This window comes from Tachysurus vachellii, chromosome 11 (assembly GCF_030014155.1).
Source record: "Tachysurus vachellii isolate PV-2020 chromosome 11, HZAU_Pvac_v1, whole genome shotgun sequence".
NCBI lineage: Eukaryota > Metazoa > Chordata > Actinopteri > Siluriformes > Bagridae > Tachysurus > Tachysurus vachellii.
In genome coordinates this window covers 27243596-27262462 of record NC_083470.1, presented here as the reverse complement: position 1 = coordinate 27262462, position 18867 = coordinate 27243596, and the positions used below count along the sequence as shown (strand labels likewise).

The 18867-nt window shown below is 38.9% G+C and overlaps 3 protein-coding genes across 4 annotated transcripts in view; 2 read left to right on the top strand and 1 right to left on the bottom strand.

Moving 5' to 3' along the window:
* The window catches only part of rnf34a (ring finger protein 34a), a 16791-nt gene extending 9310 nt beyond the window's left edge, over positions 1-7481 (bottom strand). Inside the window, exons 1-6 of the mRNA XM_060881938.1 lie at positions 7346-7481; positions 3192-3419; positions 2895-3082; positions 2637-2823; positions 1954-2010; positions 1685-1862 (exon numbers count right to left, since the gene is read on the bottom strand). Coding sequence (XP_060737921.1) covers positions 1685-1862; positions 1954-2010; positions 2637-2823; positions 2895-3082; positions 3192-3419; positions 7346-7351 — 844 coding nt within the window. The 5' untranslated portion in view covers positions 7352-7481. The remainder of the gene's footprint in view (positions 1-1684; positions 1863-1953; positions 2011-2636; positions 2824-2894; positions 3083-3191; positions 3420-7345) is intronic.
* A 392-nt stretch (positions 7482-7873) lies between these two features.
* Positions 7874-14889, top strand: anapc5 (anaphase promoting complex subunit 5). Its single transcript, XM_060881937.1, has 17 exons — positions 7874-8305; positions 9145-9224; positions 9344-9447; positions 9642-9861; positions 10007-10067; positions 10164-10265; positions 10488-10678; positions 10902-10983; positions 11073-11165; positions 11311-11492; positions 12091-12226; positions 12343-12417; positions 12753-12874; positions 13148-13255; positions 13358-13505; positions 13620-13782; positions 14079-14889. The coding sequence occupies exons 1-17, from the start codon at positions 8102-8104 to the stop codon at positions 14288-14290; spliced, it is 2283 nt and encodes a 760-aa protein (XP_060737920.1). The 5' UTR covers positions 7874-8101; the 3' UTR covers positions 14291-14889.
* A 503-nt stretch (positions 14890-15392) lies between these two features.
* Positions 15393-18588, top strand: gpx8 (glutathione peroxidase 8 (putative)). 2 transcript variants are annotated; one of them, XM_060881427.1, is made up of 3 exons: positions 15393-15564; positions 17307-17568; positions 18129-18442. In XM_060881427.1, exons 1-3 carry the CDS (start codon positions 15430-15432, stop codon positions 18290-18292), a joined length of 561 nt encoding a protein of 186 aa, XP_060737410.1. In that variant the 5' UTR covers positions 15393-15429; the 3' UTR covers positions 18293-18442. The 2 variants fall into 2 exon arrangements, with proteins under 2 accessions (XP_060737410.1, XP_060737409.1); XM_060881426.1 differs by having other exon boundaries at positions 15395-15636; positions 18129-18588.
* The last annotated feature ends 279 nt before the right edge of the window (positions 18589-18867 follow it).

The window sequence follows — 18867 nt, the reverse complement described above, 5'->3', positions numbered from 1 at the left end:
CTATATATATATAAATATACTATATATACCATACTATATATATATAAATATACTATATATACCATACTATATATATATAAATATACTATATATACCATACTATATATATATAAATATACTATATATACCATACTATATATATATAATATACTATATATACCATACTATATATATATAAATATACTAGATATACCATACTATATATATATAAATATACTATATATACCATACTATATATATATAAATATACTATATATACCATACTATATATATATAAATATACTATATATACCATACTATATATATATAAATAATACTATATATACCATACTATATATATATATACTATATATACCATACTATATATATATAAATATACTATATATACATACTATATATATATAATATACTATATATACCATACTATATATATATAAATATACTATATATACCATACTATATATATATAAATATACTATATATACCATACTATATATATATAAAATATACTATATAACCATACTATATATATATATAAATATACTATATATACCATACTATATATATATAAATATACTATATATACCATACTATATATATATAAATATACTATATATACCATACTATATATATATATAATATACTATATAACATACTATTATATATAAATATACTATATATACCATACTATATATATAAATATACTATTATATACCATACTATATATATATAAATATACTATATATACCATACTATAGTATATATATAAATATACTATATATGACCATACTATATATTATTATACCATACTATATATATATAAATATACGATATATACCAGTACTATATTATATAAATATACTATATATACCATACTATATATATATAAATATACTATATATACCATACTATATATATATAAATATACTATATTATACCATACTATATATATATAAATATACTATATATACCATACTATATATATATAAATATACTATATTACCATACTATATATATATAAATATACTAGTATATACCATACTATATATATATATAAATATACTATATATACCATACCTATATATATATAAATATACTATATATACCATACTATTATATATATAAATATACTATATATTACCATACTATATATATAGAAATATACTATATATACCATTACTAGTATTATATATAAATATACTATATATACCATACTATATATATATATAAATATACTATATATATATATAAATATACTATATATACCATACTATATATATATAAATATACTATATATACCATACTATATATATATAAATATACTATATATACCATACTATATATATATATAAATATACTATATATACCATACTATATATATATAAATATACTATATATACCATACATATATATATATAAATAGTACTATATATACCATACTATATATATATATATAAATATACTATATATACCATACTATATATATATAAATATACTATATATACCATACTATATATATATAAATATACTATATATACCATACTATATATATATATAAATATACTATATATACCATACTATATATATATCTAAATATACTATATATACCATACTATATATATATATAAATATACTATATATACCATACTATATATATATATAACCAACCATTCCCATCTTAAGCCCAATACCACAGTGTACAGCCTCCTCACTCTCTCCACCAGCTCCCACTTCTCACAGCAGCCAGAGAAGTTGACAAAATTCCGGGCCAGGATTTCCTTCAGCTGTCGCACGGGGAGCTGCTCCACCTCATCCACACAGGACAGGTCAGAGAGAGACACTCGCCCCGCCCTCCGCACCACCTGACCAATCAGAAAGCACTACAGTGTCACCATTAATAATAACAACAACAACGACGAGAACAACGACATTTTCCTTTTTCCTTCTTCTCACCTCTGGGGTTTGTTCTGTGGGCTCGAGAGTGAAAAGTGATGCAGAGTCGACAAGCTGCTGTAAACACACACACACACACACACACACACACAAACAGACACACACGACAGACAGACACAAACAGACACACGCACACACACACGACAAACAGACACACACATGCACACACACACACAAACAGACACACACACGACAGACAGACACAAACAGACACACACACACGACAGACAGACACAAACAGACACACACACACACACACACACACGACAAACAGACACACACATACGCACACACAAACAGACACACACACGACAGACAGACACAAACAGACACACACACACGACAGACAGACACACACATGCGCACACACACAAACAGACACACACACGACAGATAGACACAAACAGACACACGCACACACACACGACAGACAGACACAAACAGACACACGACAGACACACACATGCACACACACACACGACAGACAGACACAAACAGACACACACACACACACAACAGACATGCGCACACACACACACACACGCACATGACAGACAGACACAAACAGACACACACACAACAGACACACAGAGACACACACACACACACACACACAGGACAGGTTCAGAGTGACTCCTCCTTGCTTCTTATCCCTCCATCATCCTTTTCCATTTTACACAAACCTCAGTAGTATATCCGGAGCCATCGTCCCTACTGATTGTCTCTTCTTGAGCAGTTGAGAGAAGGGAGGCGGAGTCTGTGGTAGGAGGGGTATACAGTGGTCTCGTGGGGAATGTGGACATGTCCACCTCCTCCTCACGCTCCACCCCTTGGTGAAACAACACTAAATTCACCAAGTCCTCTTTTTCTCTGTGGGAAGGAGAAAAAGCAAGCTGTCCATCAAGCGAGTTCATATGATTAGACCACGCCCCCTCTAGTACCTGCAGGTGTCGGTGTTGATGTTGCGTAGTGTTAAGTAGCGCCGCAGGTCTTTAACGCGCAGCTTCATGAGGCGTGGCCGCTGGAACGCCGTCCCCTTCAGCAGGTTACACGTGCAGCAGATCCTCAGGTTCTCCTGCAGAACCGAACACAGCGAGCAGAAACTCCGCCTACACTCACAGCACAAATACTGCACACAAAACATACAGGATACACATGTACAAATATGCATGAAGTTCTCTGATCTTCTCAACTTCTCCACATCAGACAGAGAGACAGACAGACAGTCACATACTCACCCTCCTTCTGAAGATGGAGAAGCTCTCCCTACATGATTGACAGCTGAGTGTGTGTGAATGAGTGTGTGTGTGTGTGTGAGGGTTTGTGTGTGTGGAATATCCAGCAGAAGGAGGGAAGCGGAATGGACCGCCTCCTCCGAACCCGGACTGCTGTCCTCTCACCGCCCCCGCCCCCATCAGCTCGTTCAGCAGACCACAACACGATGCCCACACACACGAGGCACCCGCCTGCGCACACACACACACACACACACACACACACTGCGTGAGTATGAATCTGAAAAAAGCAGAGCTTTGAGCGTCACATGACTGACAATCAACAGATTCGCCCCTTTATTCTGACATGTTGTTTATCTTGTTTACTGAAAAGCTTCTGAGAGACCAGATTTATTTATTAAAATGTTTACCAAATTCCACAAAATATCTTCAAACTTAAAATTAAAATAAAATGAATGATGCACTTTCTTTCTCTCATATTCTTACGATATGATTTACATTAATAAACACCTTTACATTAATAATGTTGAATCTGCCCACAGTGACCCTGCTGCTCTAATCACACACACACACACTTAACACTATGTACTGTAGGTAAACTCCCTTAACACTGACACAATCCTGGGTTAAAGATCATCTGTGACTGTAATACTGTGTACTGAGGTCAATGCTCACCTTCTCACTGTTGTAATGTTGTGGATTTATCTTTATTTACATCAGTCTCAGAGATTTAGAGCACTTTACTGAACGTCCTGAGTGTGATCTGAGACACGACCGGAGTGAGCCGAGCTGTAATGAGGGATTAGTGCACTTAAATAACTCAGCTCAGACTTTCCCTCCATGTGAGTCACACATTATTCCTCCAGTTAATATTATTTTAACTTATTCTCACAGTTTAAAATCATGTAAGACACAAAATACCCCATCTATCCTCCTATAGGACACTAAGTACACCAAACGTAGTGAATAAGTCGTGTCTGTACTGAGAGTCACAACCAGCTGGAACCAAATTCCTTGTGTGTGTCAACATCAACACACAATAAATCTGATTCTGATTACAGACGAATTTACAGAAGTTACACTAGTGTAGTTAGACACTAGTATAGTTAGACACTAGTTATACACTAGTATAGTTATACACTAGTATAGTTATACACTAGTCTAGTTATACACTAGTCTAGTTATACACTAGTATAGTTATACACTAGTATAGTTATACACTAGTTATACACTAGTATAGTTATACACTAGTATAGTTATACACTAGTATAGTTATACACTAGTATAGTTATACACTAGTTATACACTAGTATAGTTATACACTAGTATAGTTATACACTAGTATAGTTATACACTAGTTATACACTAGTATAGTTATACACTAGTTATACACTAGTATAGTTATACACTAGTTATACACTAGTATAGTTATACACTAGTTATACACTAATAGTGATACCCTAGTATAGTTAGACACTAGTTATACACTAGTATAGTTAGACACTAGTATAGTTATACACTAAGTTATACACTAATAGTTATACCCTAGTATAGTTATACCCTAGTATAGTTATACACTAGTTATACACTAGTATAGTTAGAGACTAGTATAGTTAGACACTAATAGTTAGACACTAATAGTTAGACACTAATAGTTATACCCTAGTATAGTTAGACACTAGTATAGTTAGACACTAGTATAGTTAGACACTAGTATAGTTAGACACTAGTATAGTTAGACACTAGTTATACACTAGTATAGTTATACACTAGTTATACACTAATAGCGATACCCTAGTATAGTTAGACACTAGTTATACACTAGTATAGTTAGAGACTAGTATAGTTATACACTAATAGTTATACCCTAGTATAGTTATACCCTAGTATAGTTAGACACTAGTTATACACTAGTATAGTTATACCCTAGTCTAGTTATACCCTAGTCTAGTTATACCCTAGTCTAGTTATACACTAGTCTAGTTATACACTAGTTATACACTAGTATAGTTATACACTAATTATACACTAGTATAGTTATACACTAGTTATACACTAATAGTGATACCCTAGTATAGTTAGACACTAGTTATACACTAGTATAGTTAGACACTAGTATAGTTATACACTAAGTTATACACTAATAGTTATACCCTAGTATAGTTATACCCTAGTATAGTTATACCCTAGTATAGTTAGAGACTAGTATAGTTAGACACTAATAGTTAGACACTAATAGTTAGACACTAATAGTTATACACTAATAGTTATACACTAATAGTTATACACTAATAGTTATACCCTAGTATAGTTAGACACTAGTATAGTTAGACACTAGTTATACACTAGTATAGTTATACACTAGTATAGTTATACCCTAGTTATACACTAGTATAGTTAGACACTAGTATAGTTATACACTAATAGTTATACACTAATAGTTATACCCTAGTATAGTTATACACTAGTATAGTTATACACTAGTATAGTTATACACTAGTATAGTTATACACTAGTATAGTTATACACTAGTTATACACTAATAGTTATACACTAGTATAGTTATACACTAGTATAGTTATACACTAGTATAGTTATACACTAGTTATACACTAGTAATACACTAGTATAGTTATACACTAATAGTGATACCCTAGTATAGTTATACACTAATAGTGATACCCTAGTATAGTTAGACACTAGTTATACACTAGTATAGTTATACACTAGTATAGTTAGACATTAGTATAGTTAGACACTAATAGTTATACCCTAGTATAGTTAGACACTAGTATAGTTAGACACTAATAGTTATACCCTAGTATAGTTAGACACTAGTATAGTTAGACACTAATAGTTATACCCTAGTATAGTTAGACACTAGTATAGTTAGACACTAATAGTTATACCCTAGTATAGTTAGACACTAGTATAGTTAGACACTAGTTATACACTAGTATAGTTAGAGACTAGTATAGTTATACCCTAATAGTTATACCCTAGTATAGTTATACCCTAGTATAGTTAGACACTAGTTATACACTAGTATAGTTAGAGACTAGTATAGTTAGACACTAGTTATACCATAGTATAGTTATACACTAGTATAGTTATACCCTAGTATAGTTATACACTAGTTATACACTAGTATAGTTATACACTAATAGTTATACACTAGTTATACCCTAGTATAGTTATACACTAGTATAGTTATACACTAGTATAGTTATACCCTAGTATAGTTATACCCTAGTATAGTTATACACTAGTTATACACTAGTAATACACTAGTATAGTTATACACTAATAGTGATACCCTAGTATAGTTAGACACTAGTTATACACTAGTATAGTTAGACACTAGTATAGTTAGACACTAGTATAGTTAGACACTAGTATAGTTAGACACTAATAGTTAGACACTAGTATAGTTATACCCTAGTATAGTTATACCCTAGTATAGTTAGACACTAGTATAGTTAGACACTAGTATAGTTAGACACTAGTATAGTTAGACACTAGTATAGTTAGACACTAGTATAGTTAGACACTAGTATAGTTAGACACTAGTATAGTTAGACACTAGTATAGTTAGACACTAGTATAGTTAGACACTAGTTAGACACTAGTATAGTTAGACACTAGTATAGTTAGACACTAGTATAGTTAGACACTAATAGTTATACCCTAGTATAGTTAGACACTAGTATAGTTAGACACTAGTATAGTTAGACACTAGTATAGTTAGACACTAGTATAGTTAGACACTAGTATAGTTAGACACTAGTTAGACACTAGTATAGTTAGACACTAGTATAGTTAGACACTAGTATAGTTAGACACTAGTATAGTTAGACACTAGTATAGTTAGACACTAGTTAGACACTAGTTAGACACTAGTATAGTTAGACACTAGTATAGTTAGACACTAGTATAGTTAGACACTAGTATAGTTAGACACTAGTTAGACACTAGTATAGTTAGACACTAGTATAGTTAGACACTAGTATAGTTAGACACTAGTTAGACACTAGTTAGACACTAGTATTGGCCCGAGTTTGTATTAGCAACACTAGCTAAGTATTAAACTTAGCTCCTAAACCAGTAAGTGTTTAACCGACCTGTACAGTGAAATGAGTGTAAATTAATAGCAGTACCTTCATATCAGCTCCGGATTCTTACAGAAAGTTAAACAGAAAACATCACACACCGCCATCACACACCGCTAATCCACACAGCTGCGTATTCATTCTTCACTTCCGTATAGCAACAAGCCCCGCCCACCTGCGCTGAGATTGGCGTGTTTACCTCAGACAGAACGAGCTGATTGGTCAGAGCGCCAGGGCTTTTGTGTGTATTATATACTTAACGTCGATAAACTTTTTTCCGTTTTTAACACGTTTTTAATTGATAAATTTTCACTGTAGGTTTGAAAATATTTTATAATAATTTGTTTATCATAATACATTTTTCTATTCCTTCCTCTTCTTCTTCTTCTTCTTATTATTATTATTATTACTGTTATTGTTATTATTATTATTATTATTATTATTATTACATATATCTTAAAGACAGTTTACTTGCAGAGAATAATTAAAGGGATAAGCATTAGATTTTCTGCCCAAGCTGCCCAACCATATAAAGTTCACTTCCGGGTTGTAGTGACGTCACAGAGCTCGCCGGAACTGGAGGGTAGTTTTGAATGTTTCTGGTTAGCGCATGTTGTTGATGCTAATTTAGTGACTGGAGTTAAAGGGACTAAACCCGAAGCCCAGGTGGTGTAGAGTTAAAGGGACTAAACCCGAAGCCCAGGTGGTGTAGAGTTAAAGGGACTAAACCCGAAGCCCAGGTGGTGTAGAGTGATTATGAGGTGTATGCGCTGTGTGTAAGTGTGTGTTTAAGCCCCAGCGGTGATGGCCAGTGTACATGAGAGTCTGTACTTTAACCCCATGATGGTGAACGGGGTGGTGCAGGTGAACATATTCGGCATTAAGGACTGGGTGACGCCCTATAAGATGTCCGTGTTAGCGCTGCTGTATGACATGAGTTCAGCTAATAAACACACCGAGCTGCTGGACAGGAGGAAGCTCAATAAACTCATCTTACCTTTACAGCAGGTAACACACACACACACACACACACACACACACACTTATACACACACACCTTTATAGCAGGTAACACACACACACACTTATACACACACACACACACCTTTACAGCAGGTAACACACACACTTATACACACACACACACTTATACACAGACCTTTACAGCAGGTAACATCACACATACACACACACTTATACACACACACACCTTTACAGCAGGTAACACACACATACACACACACTTATACACACACACTTATACACACACACCTTTACAGCAGGTAACACACACATACACACACACTTATACACACACACACTTATACACACACACTTATACACACACACCTTTACAGCAGGTAACATCACACATCACATATTTCCTCTTTGTTCTTCCTCTTGACCTCTGACCTGCAGCTCCAACATCCTTCTACCAATATAACCATCTCCCTCCTCTGTACATGTCCAAACCGTCTCACTAGTCTCATTGTCCTTGTCCCCAAAACAGCCAACCTGAGCTGTCCCTCTGATGTGCTCATTCCTAATCCTGTCCATCCTCGTCACTCCTAAAGAGAACCTCAACATCCTCATCTCTGCTACCTCCATCTCTGCCTCATGTCTTTTCCTCACTGCTACAGTCTCTAACACACACAGCAGAGCTGCTCTCACTACTGTCTTCTACACCTTTACTTTCATTACCTCATCATAATAATAATAATAACAATCATCATCATCTAATCTTACTCTCAGTAGATCACACTTCATCTATATTTTTATCTTATACTTTATCCTCATTACAACTTTGTGTGTGTGTGTGTGTGTGTGTGTGTGTGTGTGTGTTATAGGGTCCGGATGTGCCATTTGAGCAGTTCCTGAGCTCAGTACATGAGTGCTGTCCTCTCATCGCCAACACGGTCAAACACAGGTGACCCCCTTATACACCTGTCTCACTTCACACTGCTCCTTATTAAAAGCTATACGTTTTCATGTTAATGTTTGATTATTGTAAACTAAGTGTGAACATAATGTTCATGTGTGTGTCAGGTTGTGTTCAATGGCAGACAGGGAGCTACAGGACATGGAGCACTTCTTCGCTGAATTACCGAGTGCCTTCACTGACTCTGAAGCATTCAAGACCAGCGTTGTAGGTGTGTGTGTGTGTGTGTGACTGTGTTTGCTAGTGAGTGTGTGAGAGACATTTGAAGTCAGTTTCTCAGTAGGTGTTTTATTTACATGTTCAAGTTTATTCATGATTTTGAACAAACAAAGAATAGAAATATTTCTCTTTGTGTGTGTGTGTGTGTGTGTGTGTGTGTGTGTGTGTGTGTGTGTGTGTGTGTAGGGCTGTTTATGCGTCAGATGTTGCTGGCGTATAATAAACTGTCCTTCAGTCAGGTGTATAAACTCTACAAGGCCCTGCAGCAGTATTGTCGCCATGGGCAACGACGCCAACATGACCTTGCTAATGAGGACATGGAGCTGAATGCTAATGAGGACACGCCCACTGACATCACAGAGAAAAACGAGACAGACACGCATGCTCTGCACCAATCAGAGCTTTGGTGTGTGTGTGTGTATTTGTGTTTGTGTACCTGTGTGTGAACTCTGTAATTGAATTTTGGGTAGGGAATATTGTAAAATACTGCAAACATCAACTGTGTGTGTGTGTGTGTGTGTGTGTGTGTGTGTGTGTGTGTGTGTGTGTAGGTGTGCTGAGAGTCGTGGTCCTTTCTCTCAGAAACAGGCAGAGTATTTCCTCGCTCGACAGGTCAGTCATCAACCCACACACACACAATTTGTGTTTGTGATTAATGTAATAAACAGAAGTGTGTGTGTGTGTGTGTGTGTGTGTGTGTGTCTCAAGGCGTATATGTTGAAAAACGACGAGAACAAAGCCTTGAGTCCAGCTGAACTGCAGGATGAACTGAACAACATCCTGAAGTTTAACCCTGACTTCGCTGAGGCGGTGAGTGAAGTTCTTTGTTCATCAGAGGATTCTCACACACACACACACTCACACACTCACACACACACTGCTGGGCTTCACACAAATTGTCTAAGTCTTTATTGTTAGATGTGTGTTAGTGTTAGCTGTGAATGCTAAGTGTAATTACAGTGTAGTTTTTATAGACACTTTTAGCGTAAGACAAACCAGAACTTAAACACAACATTCCTGTCTCTCTCTCAGCACTATGTGAGTTACCTGAACAGTGTACGTGTTCAGGATGTTTTCACCTCCACTCACACTCTGCTGCACTACTTTGATCGTCTTGTCCTGTCTGGTGCCGAGGGGAAGAGTAACGGAGACGAGGGATTCGGACGCAGCCTTCGTTACGCCGTCCTCAACTTGGCAACCCTGCACTGTCGCTTCAACCATTAGTGAGCAGCGCACACACACACACACACACACACTCTCATACACACACACAGCACCAGCTAATGGTGTAAGCAGTCAGTAATAAATAAAATAAATTATATTGACATCAGCGACTGATCTTATAGTTCTGATATCTGTACATTCTGAAGTGTAGAATTACTCCATTATTCTTTTAGTTCTAATTGTGTGTGTGTGTGTGTGTGTGTGTGTGTGTGTGTGTGTTAGTCAGCAGGCAGATCTTGCTCTTCAGGAGGCCATCAGAATTGCTCAGGAAGCAAATGACCATGTCTGCCTACAGCACTGTCTGGTACAGACACACCAACACACACACACACACACACACACACACACACACACACTATTGTTTCCTGCCTTTTATTGTCTGTCTCTCTGTAGAGTTGGCTGTACACATTGGAGCAGATGAGGGGATGTGACAGTGCAGTTCTGACTGAAGACTCTGTTAAAATGGCTGCTTATTTCTGTTTAACTGTGAGATGATTATTATTATTATTATTATTATTATTATTATTATTATTATTATTATTATTATTATTATTATTATTACTAGACCACAATATGACATGGACAACACCACCACAGGGCAGGATGCTGATTATTTTGTGTGTGTGTGTAGTATTTAGCGTGTCTGGGTGTGCAGTCTCTGGTCCAGCGGGGGGCGCTGCAGGGTTTCTCGGCCCCTCAGCTGCTTGATGCTCAGCGTCAGACCGCAGTGCTGCTGTGGAAACATAGTCTGAATGAGCTGATTGAGATTAGTCTGGCTCAGAGCGCCTCCCTGTGGAGCATGTATGGCAAGAGGTGAGAGACAGACAGGACAAAATGCAGTGAGACAGCTCAGAGCATAATGAGACATGTAAGAGAGCAGTGAGACAGGACAGATCTTAATGAGACAGGACAGCAGACAGAGCAGCATGAGATGGGACAGAGCAGCATGAGACGGGACAGAGCTCAGTGAGACAGGACAGAACTTGACGAGACGGGACAGAGCGGAGTGAGACGGGACAGAACTTGACGAGACGGAACAGAGCAGAGTGAGACGGGACAGAGCGGAGTGAGACGGGACAGAACTTGACGAGACGAGACAGTTCAGTGAGACGGGACAGAACTTGACGAGACGGGACAGAGCAGAGTGAGACGGGACAGAGCGGAGTGAGACGGGACAGAACTTGACGAGACGAGACAGTTCAGTGAGACGGGACAGAACTTGACGAGACGGGACAGAGCAGAGTGAGACGGGACAGAGCAGAGTGAGACGGGACAGAGCGGAGTGAGACGGGACAGAAACTCTCTCCTTCATTGTGCTGTATGTAATATTTGGTTTGACTTTTTCAGCTCTTTCCTAAAAGTGTGTGTGTGTGTGTGTGTGTGTGTGTGTGTGTGTGTGTGTGTGTGTCAGTTTGATGTCTGTGCAGCAGTCTCAGCTCCTGTTGAACATGAACAGTTTGGAGCCGGTGAATTTTGGCGTTCAGCAGAACAACACTGAGCCCTTCACCATCGCACTGTGTCACCTCGCACAACTCCATGCTGATCAGGTTCACCTCTGACTTTTCCTTTTAGCATTTAGCAACAGTACACACAGCTAAACCCTTACACACACTTTATGTTGTTCTAATTTTACATAGTGTGTGACGTGTTTCTCTGTGTGCAGGGTCTGTACGCCGCGGCCAACGACATCATCAGACACCTGAAGCAGCAGTTTCCTCCTCACACTCAGCACGCTAAGGTGACGACCTTATCACTCAGACCTGACATTTGGACATTAACATCTCTCCAGTCAATGTTCTGCATACTGAAGCTAACAATTTAAGTTGAACTAATTTACAATGCTAACTAGCTAGCTGACTAACACAGTCACTTGTAGCTAGCTACATAACTAGGCTAAGTGACAGAGGCAGTTCTGATTGGTCAGAGTGTTACAGGGGTGGGGTCTCACAGTGTGATGGGGAAATTAAGCCTCTCTCTGCCCCCCACTGTCTCCACGTCTCATTTGCATAAACCCTTACAGCCCCGCCCACTTGGCTTCCTCAGAAGGAGTTGACATGTTCTGTGTGTTTGCAGAACTGGATGCTGTGTGACCTGAACATTCAGTTTGAGAAAGCAATGAATGATGGGAAATATCACATGGCTGAGCCTCATGCCACCGCAATCGCTGCCCTGAACTGCACCGAGGGGCTCTACAGGTAACACATCTCGTCTCAGACCACCTCAAACATCAACAGGAAGTGATGTCACACAAGTCACATGATTGAAACATGATTGATCATCAAGGCACACTGTGCTAACATGAACACAATATGCACACTATTGCTACGTGTGTGTGTGTGCGTACGTGCGCGTGTGCGTGCGTGCGTGTGCGTGTGCGTACGTGCGCGTGTGCGTATGTGCGCGTGTGCGTGCGTGCGTGTGTGTGTGTGCGTGCGTGCGTGCGTGTGTGTGTGTGTGTCTCTCGACAGGAAAGCCCAACTGCTAAAGGCTTTAAATCGGACATCAGAAGCTTCCAAAGTCCTACAGCGTCTACAGCAGCTGTGTGAGAAAAACAAGAACACAGAGATGATCATCAGGTGTGTGTATATGTGTGTATGTGCACTATATAATGTGTATACGTTTATGTAATATAAATGTGTGTGTGTGTGTAATATAAATATAATGTGTGTGTTTTACAGGGTTATGTTAGCCACAGCAGAGCTGCACTGGGACTCCTGTGGATATTCGGCTGCTCTCCCACTCCTGCTAAAGGCTTTAGCACTCACACGCCAACACAACCTACAGAGACTTGAGTGTAAAACTGTACTGCACCTCGCTTACACACAGGTACACACACAAAACACACCGTGTATTTATTACTAATCTGGTTCTTTTCAGTAATTGAGATTCATGTGGTGTTATTTGAATAATGCTGAATTCTGTGTGTGTGTGTGTGTGTAGCTTATGATGGGCATCCCGGAGCAGGCTCTTCTGCTGGTGTGTAGTGTGTTGGAGTGTGTGTTAGCCCACGGTGCCCTGATGGATAAAGCTAAAGCTCTGCTGCTGATGGCACGGTGTCAGGTGGCTCTGAGTGCATCTGCTTCATGGGAACACCGACTGACTGGTGAGTGAGTGAGTGTGTGTGTGTGTGTGTGTGTGTGTGTGTGTGTGTGAGTGTGTGTGAGTGAGTGTGTGTGAGTGAGTGTGTGTGAGTGAGTGTGTGTGAGTGAGTGTGTGTGAGTGTGTGTGTGAGTCTGTGTGTGAGTGTGTGAGTGTGTGTGAGTATGTGTGTGAGTCTGTGTGTGTGAGTGTGTGTGTGTGTGTTTCATTTTGCTTTTATTAATTGAACTGACTCATGTTTAAATGATAACTTTAAATTTAAAATGGAGCTTTATTAATTGTGTGTATGTGTGTGTCTAGCTGTAGAGTCAGCACTACACACTCTGGATGAGGCTGGGTTTTATTTCTCTCAGCTGGACTGTAAGCAGCGTCTGCGTGATGTTTATTACCTGCAGTCTCTGCTACACCACACACTGGGAAACTTGGCCGAACGCAACAAGTGTTCACTAATGTTCCGCATGCTGAACCAGGAGCTACTGCATGCCCCAGCCACGCCCACCCACCACCTCTAATACACAACCCTGCCCAGACCACGCCCACTCACCATGTCTAATACACACCCCTGCCCAGACCATGCCCACCCCTGCCCAGACCATGCCCACCCACCACCTCCACCCACCACGTCTAACACACACCCCTGCCCAGACCACGCCCATCCACCACGTCTAATACACACCCCTGCCCAGACCACACCCACCCACCACGTCTAATACACACCCCTGCCCAGATGAAGCCCATCCACCACCTCTAATACACACCCCTGCCCAGTCCACGCCCACTCACAGGGTCTAATACACACCCCTGCCCAGACCACACCCCTGCCCAGTCCACACCCACTCACAGGGTCTAATACACACCCCTGCCCAGACCACGCCCACCCACCACCTCTAATACACACCCCTGCCCAGACCACGCCCACCTACCAGAAGTCTGTCATGATAAATGCATTGTGTTTTATTTGTGTGAATACATGCACATGGCGCCCCCCAGAGGCAGATGTGTTGTACGTGTCTTGACGTTCACTGTGGACAGTAAAGAAAGAATTTCATTGTACAGAGAAACTTGTTTTCCTCACAGCGCCTGTGACAATAAACATTAATCTAATCTACATGGAGCAGAACATTTTACTACAAAACAAGATTTTTTTCCCATTATGTTTTTGTTCATGTATTTATAAAAAGCCATTTTATCCCAGAAAGAAAATACTAGTGGTGACAAAATAAGAAATAATATAGTGTAAAAATGCAGTAAAAATTACAATTACAATAAAAAATTACAGTGAAAGTTTTTCATTTCAACTAAAATGTTTAAAATATTACGTAGTTAAATGTCAATTTTATGGAATGTAACATAAATATAACTGCAAATAATGATTATTGTAAAGCTAAATACAGGGAAAGTGTTAGAAACATCATAGTAAGTGTGTAAATAAATTGTGTGTGTATATATAATAGTGAACTAAATCAGGCTTGAAAATAAAGATGTTGAGCTGTATTGTGTCTCCACGTGGCTGTAGACCCTAAAGTCTGTTCTTCTATGGGTTAGGGTTATGTGGTGTAATGTGAGTCTTGGTGTCCACCTCCTCCATCTTCATTTCCACCTCCTCCATCTTCATCTCCACCTCCTCCACACATCTCCACCTTCACTCAACATGGAGGCTCTGGGAGGTTATCCATCTAAAGCTTCCAGCTCCAGACCTCGGCTCATGTCCCTCATCATCACTGTGACTCTCTGCATCTCCTCGCTTTATCTCCTGCATGCAAAAATCTCCAGGAACCGCAAACACGTGAGTTTTTACTCTTTCCACGTGACAGACACGAAGGGGAGACGCGTGTCACTGGATAAATATCGGGGAAAAGTAAGTTTCACAAATCAGCGTTTTTTATTCAAGTTTATTTCGCTATATTTCATCTTAGTACTGGAGTTTTTTTCACTTTTAATTGTGAATAAAAGCGTTTACACACCACACACACACACACACACACACACACACACACACACACACACACACACACAATGCTGCAGCACTCAATACAGCCACGAAGTCAACTTCTCTACATGAGTCTAGTGTGAATCACTTTACTGATCCGATTCACTCAACACAACAAGCAGCATGCAGATATTAACTGTAGTACTGAATATTAACTGTAGTACTGAATGTTAACTGTAGTACTGGATATTCGATAAAATCAACTACCTTTTTTGGCCTAATGTTAAAATAGCAACAGAAAGTCGACATTGCGGCTATTTTTTTTAGCAGTTCTCACAAATCAATTTATCCGAATCATTCTGTGGAGTCATTTAAAAAGACTCGTTTATAAGTGTGTCATTCTTTTCATACACCGACTGCAAAAAGCCAAGTGTTTCACATAAACTTTACTTCGTGAATCTTAGTCGAAATAACTTAGTGGAGATTCTGTTTGTTATCGCCATTTGTTTGTCACCAATCCTGTATAACAGCAGGAGACGTGTATTAGCACGTAGCAAGCCGCCTCCTGTGGTAACTCGTATTCTGCTCTCTGATAGGTTATTAATCAGCACGTGTGACCTGTTAGCCAATGGGATAGAAGCAGACGTGATTTGTCTGAATACGGGTGGGAAACGTAATGAATTCATCGTTTGATGTATTATAAAGTATTAAAATGACAAAACATAAATGTTGAGCCAGTAAAAACTGATGACGCTAAAAGGGCCAAAACATCTCAGTTTTAATAAATAATATGTTGTTACTCACATCTCATCAAATGTTGTTATAATATAATAATATATAATAATAACACACACTGTATACAACAGTTCATTATTATTCATCATTTAAAGATAAAACTTCACATCCCCAAATATTTAAGTCCGCCTTGTGTGTGTGGAGTTTGCATGTTCTTCCCTTGCCTCAGGGGTTTCCTCCGGGTACTCCGGTTTCCTCCCCCGGTCCAAAGACATGCATGGTAGGTTGATTGGCATCTCTGGAAAATTGTCCGTAGTGTGTGAGTGTGTGAGTGAATGAGAGTGTGTGTGTGCCCTGTGATGGGTTGGCACTCCGTCCAGGTTGTATCCTGCCTTGATGCCCGATGACGCCTGAGATAGGCACAGGCTCCCCGTGACCCGAGGTAGTTCGGATAAGCGGTAGAAAATTAATGAATGAATGTTATATTTTATATGTTATATGTCACTTCCTGTTTTCACTTCCACTACAGCAGGTTTGTGTCTCTCGAACTGTCTCGGACTAAACAGTTTTTATTATTGAGAAAGTGTAAGCTTGTCCTGAAGATGGTAAGCTTTACCTCTGGCCGTTATAATCCACTGACACTGGAGATTCCTTCCATAAACGTCACATGATTACACACGTTTTTTAATCTGTTTATGTGGAGCTTCCACTACACGTTCCTGTGAACGAGCGGTTTCTATAGAAATGAGTCAGAACGAGTGCATTAATATAAACCTGAGTAGTTCTAGTAGTTCTAATTATTCATCACCTGGCCACCAATCAGAGTGCAGGACTCAGTGTTTATCCGGGTGCTGTGGTTTCAGGTGTCTCTGGTTGTAAATGTGGCGAGTCACAGCGAACAGACCGAGGAGAATTACAGAGAGCTGCAGGAGCTGCACCGGGCTCTCGGCTCGACTCACTTCACCGTGTTGGCGTTCCCGTGCGCGCAGTACGGAGACACAGAACCGGGGACGGGCCGAGATGCAGAGGCCTTCGCGAGATCCAACTACGCCGTCACTTTCCCCTTCTTCAACATGATAAAAATCATGGGGTCAGAGGTGGAGCCGGCCTTTAGATTCCTCACAGGTATCTACCACAAAAACACACTTACAGACACCACCTGACGAAGCCGTGAGCAAACTACTAAACATGTGAGCAAACTACTGAACACATGAGCAAACTACTAAACACGTGAGCAAACTACTAAACACGTGAGCAAACTACTAAACACGTATTAAGGAGCACTGAAACATAATCTGTACAAATGAAGAGCTAATCATGCCCAGTGCTCCTTAATACGTGTTTAGTAGTTTGCGTCCAGGTTCATTTAAGAAATGAGCACAGGTTCATTATAGAAACATAAGCAAAAGAATTTATCCATTGGCTATTGAAATCATTGTTTAAATGAAATGTGACCAGGATGCAGTGATTAACACTGAGGTGTCGTTAACTGTCGTCTGTGAAGAAAGTGTACATTTCTGCGTATTTCTTTTAAGGTGACACACAAACATTTAAACGAGTAAAGCAGTCACCTGGTCAGTTATAAGCGTGTTTCATTATTCCATGGTGTGTCCTTTAATCCAATCTACTTTAATGATTTAATGCTGTTTTGCTTGTGATATTTCCACACTGTGACCGATGCACAGATTCAGTTCAACAAATACCAAAATGGAACTTCTGGAAGTTTCTGGTGAGCGCTGAGGGTCAGGTCCTGCGTGTGTGGAAGCCTGAGGAACCGATGGAAGAAATCAGGAAGGAAGCGACTGCTCTGGTACGAGAAATTATACTGAAAAAGAGACATGAGCTCTGAGAGTGATTCTTTATGTGAGTGGAAAAAATTCAGAGAGAACCGACGCCTCGGCGTGGAGCCTTAACAGAACGGACAACTCTACGTGTGGTTTAGGAGTGTGTGTGTGTGTGTGTGTGTGTGTTTGAAATGTGAATTTGTGATCAGTAAAGTGTGAAATCTCAGGACATTGGCAGTGACCGATCACAAATCGTTGTAAATGTAACCTAATTAATGCGATTTCTGTTTGTTTGTGTTTCATCCCAACTTTTAATGAATGCACAAACAATCTGATAAGAGATTTCTTTTTATTAATAAAAAATGCATTAAAAATAGACTGTGTCGATGTAATAACATATTTATAAAATAGATATTAAAGGTCCAACAAAGTTTACATGTGATAAAGTGCTCAAACAGCCGAACTCACTGATCTAAAACTTGTGAATAAAGTGTGTGTTTTTGTGTTTATTATTGTGTTTATTGTGTTTCCACATGTTGGAGTAAAATGAATAGCAAACACACTTATGGAGAGATTCTTAAAATGGAACTCTGAGATGATGTAATACTACTATTATTAATAATAATCATTTCTAGTCACT

Excerpts from the sequence above, each read along its gene's own strand:
- gpx8 (XM_060881426.1), top strand. The coding sequence starts at position 15,430 with ATGGAGGCTCTGGGAGGTTATCCATCTAAAGCTTCCAGCTCCAGACCT. Across the intron at positions 15,637-17,306 it reads TGGATAAATATCGGGGAAAA|GTGTCTCTGGTTGTAAATGT; the intron begins GTAAGTTTCACA and ends CTGTGGTTTCAG. Across the intron at positions 17,569-18,128 it reads GGCCTTTAGATTCCTCACAG|ATTCAGTTCAACAAATACCA; the intron begins GTATCTACCACA and ends ACCGATGCACAG.
- anapc5 (XM_060881937.1), top strand. The coding sequence starts at position 8,102 with ATGGCCAGTGTACATGAGAGTCTGTACTTTAACCCCATGATGGTGAAC. Across the intron at positions 11,166-11,310 it reads CTGCTTATTTCTGTTTAACT|TATTTAGCGTGTCTGGGTGT; the intron begins GTGAGATGATTA and ends GTGTGTGTGTAG. Across the intron at positions 13,783-14,078 it reads ATGGGAACACCGACTGACTG|CTGTAGAGTCAGCACTACAC; the intron begins GTGAGTGAGTGA and ends GTGTGTGTCTAG.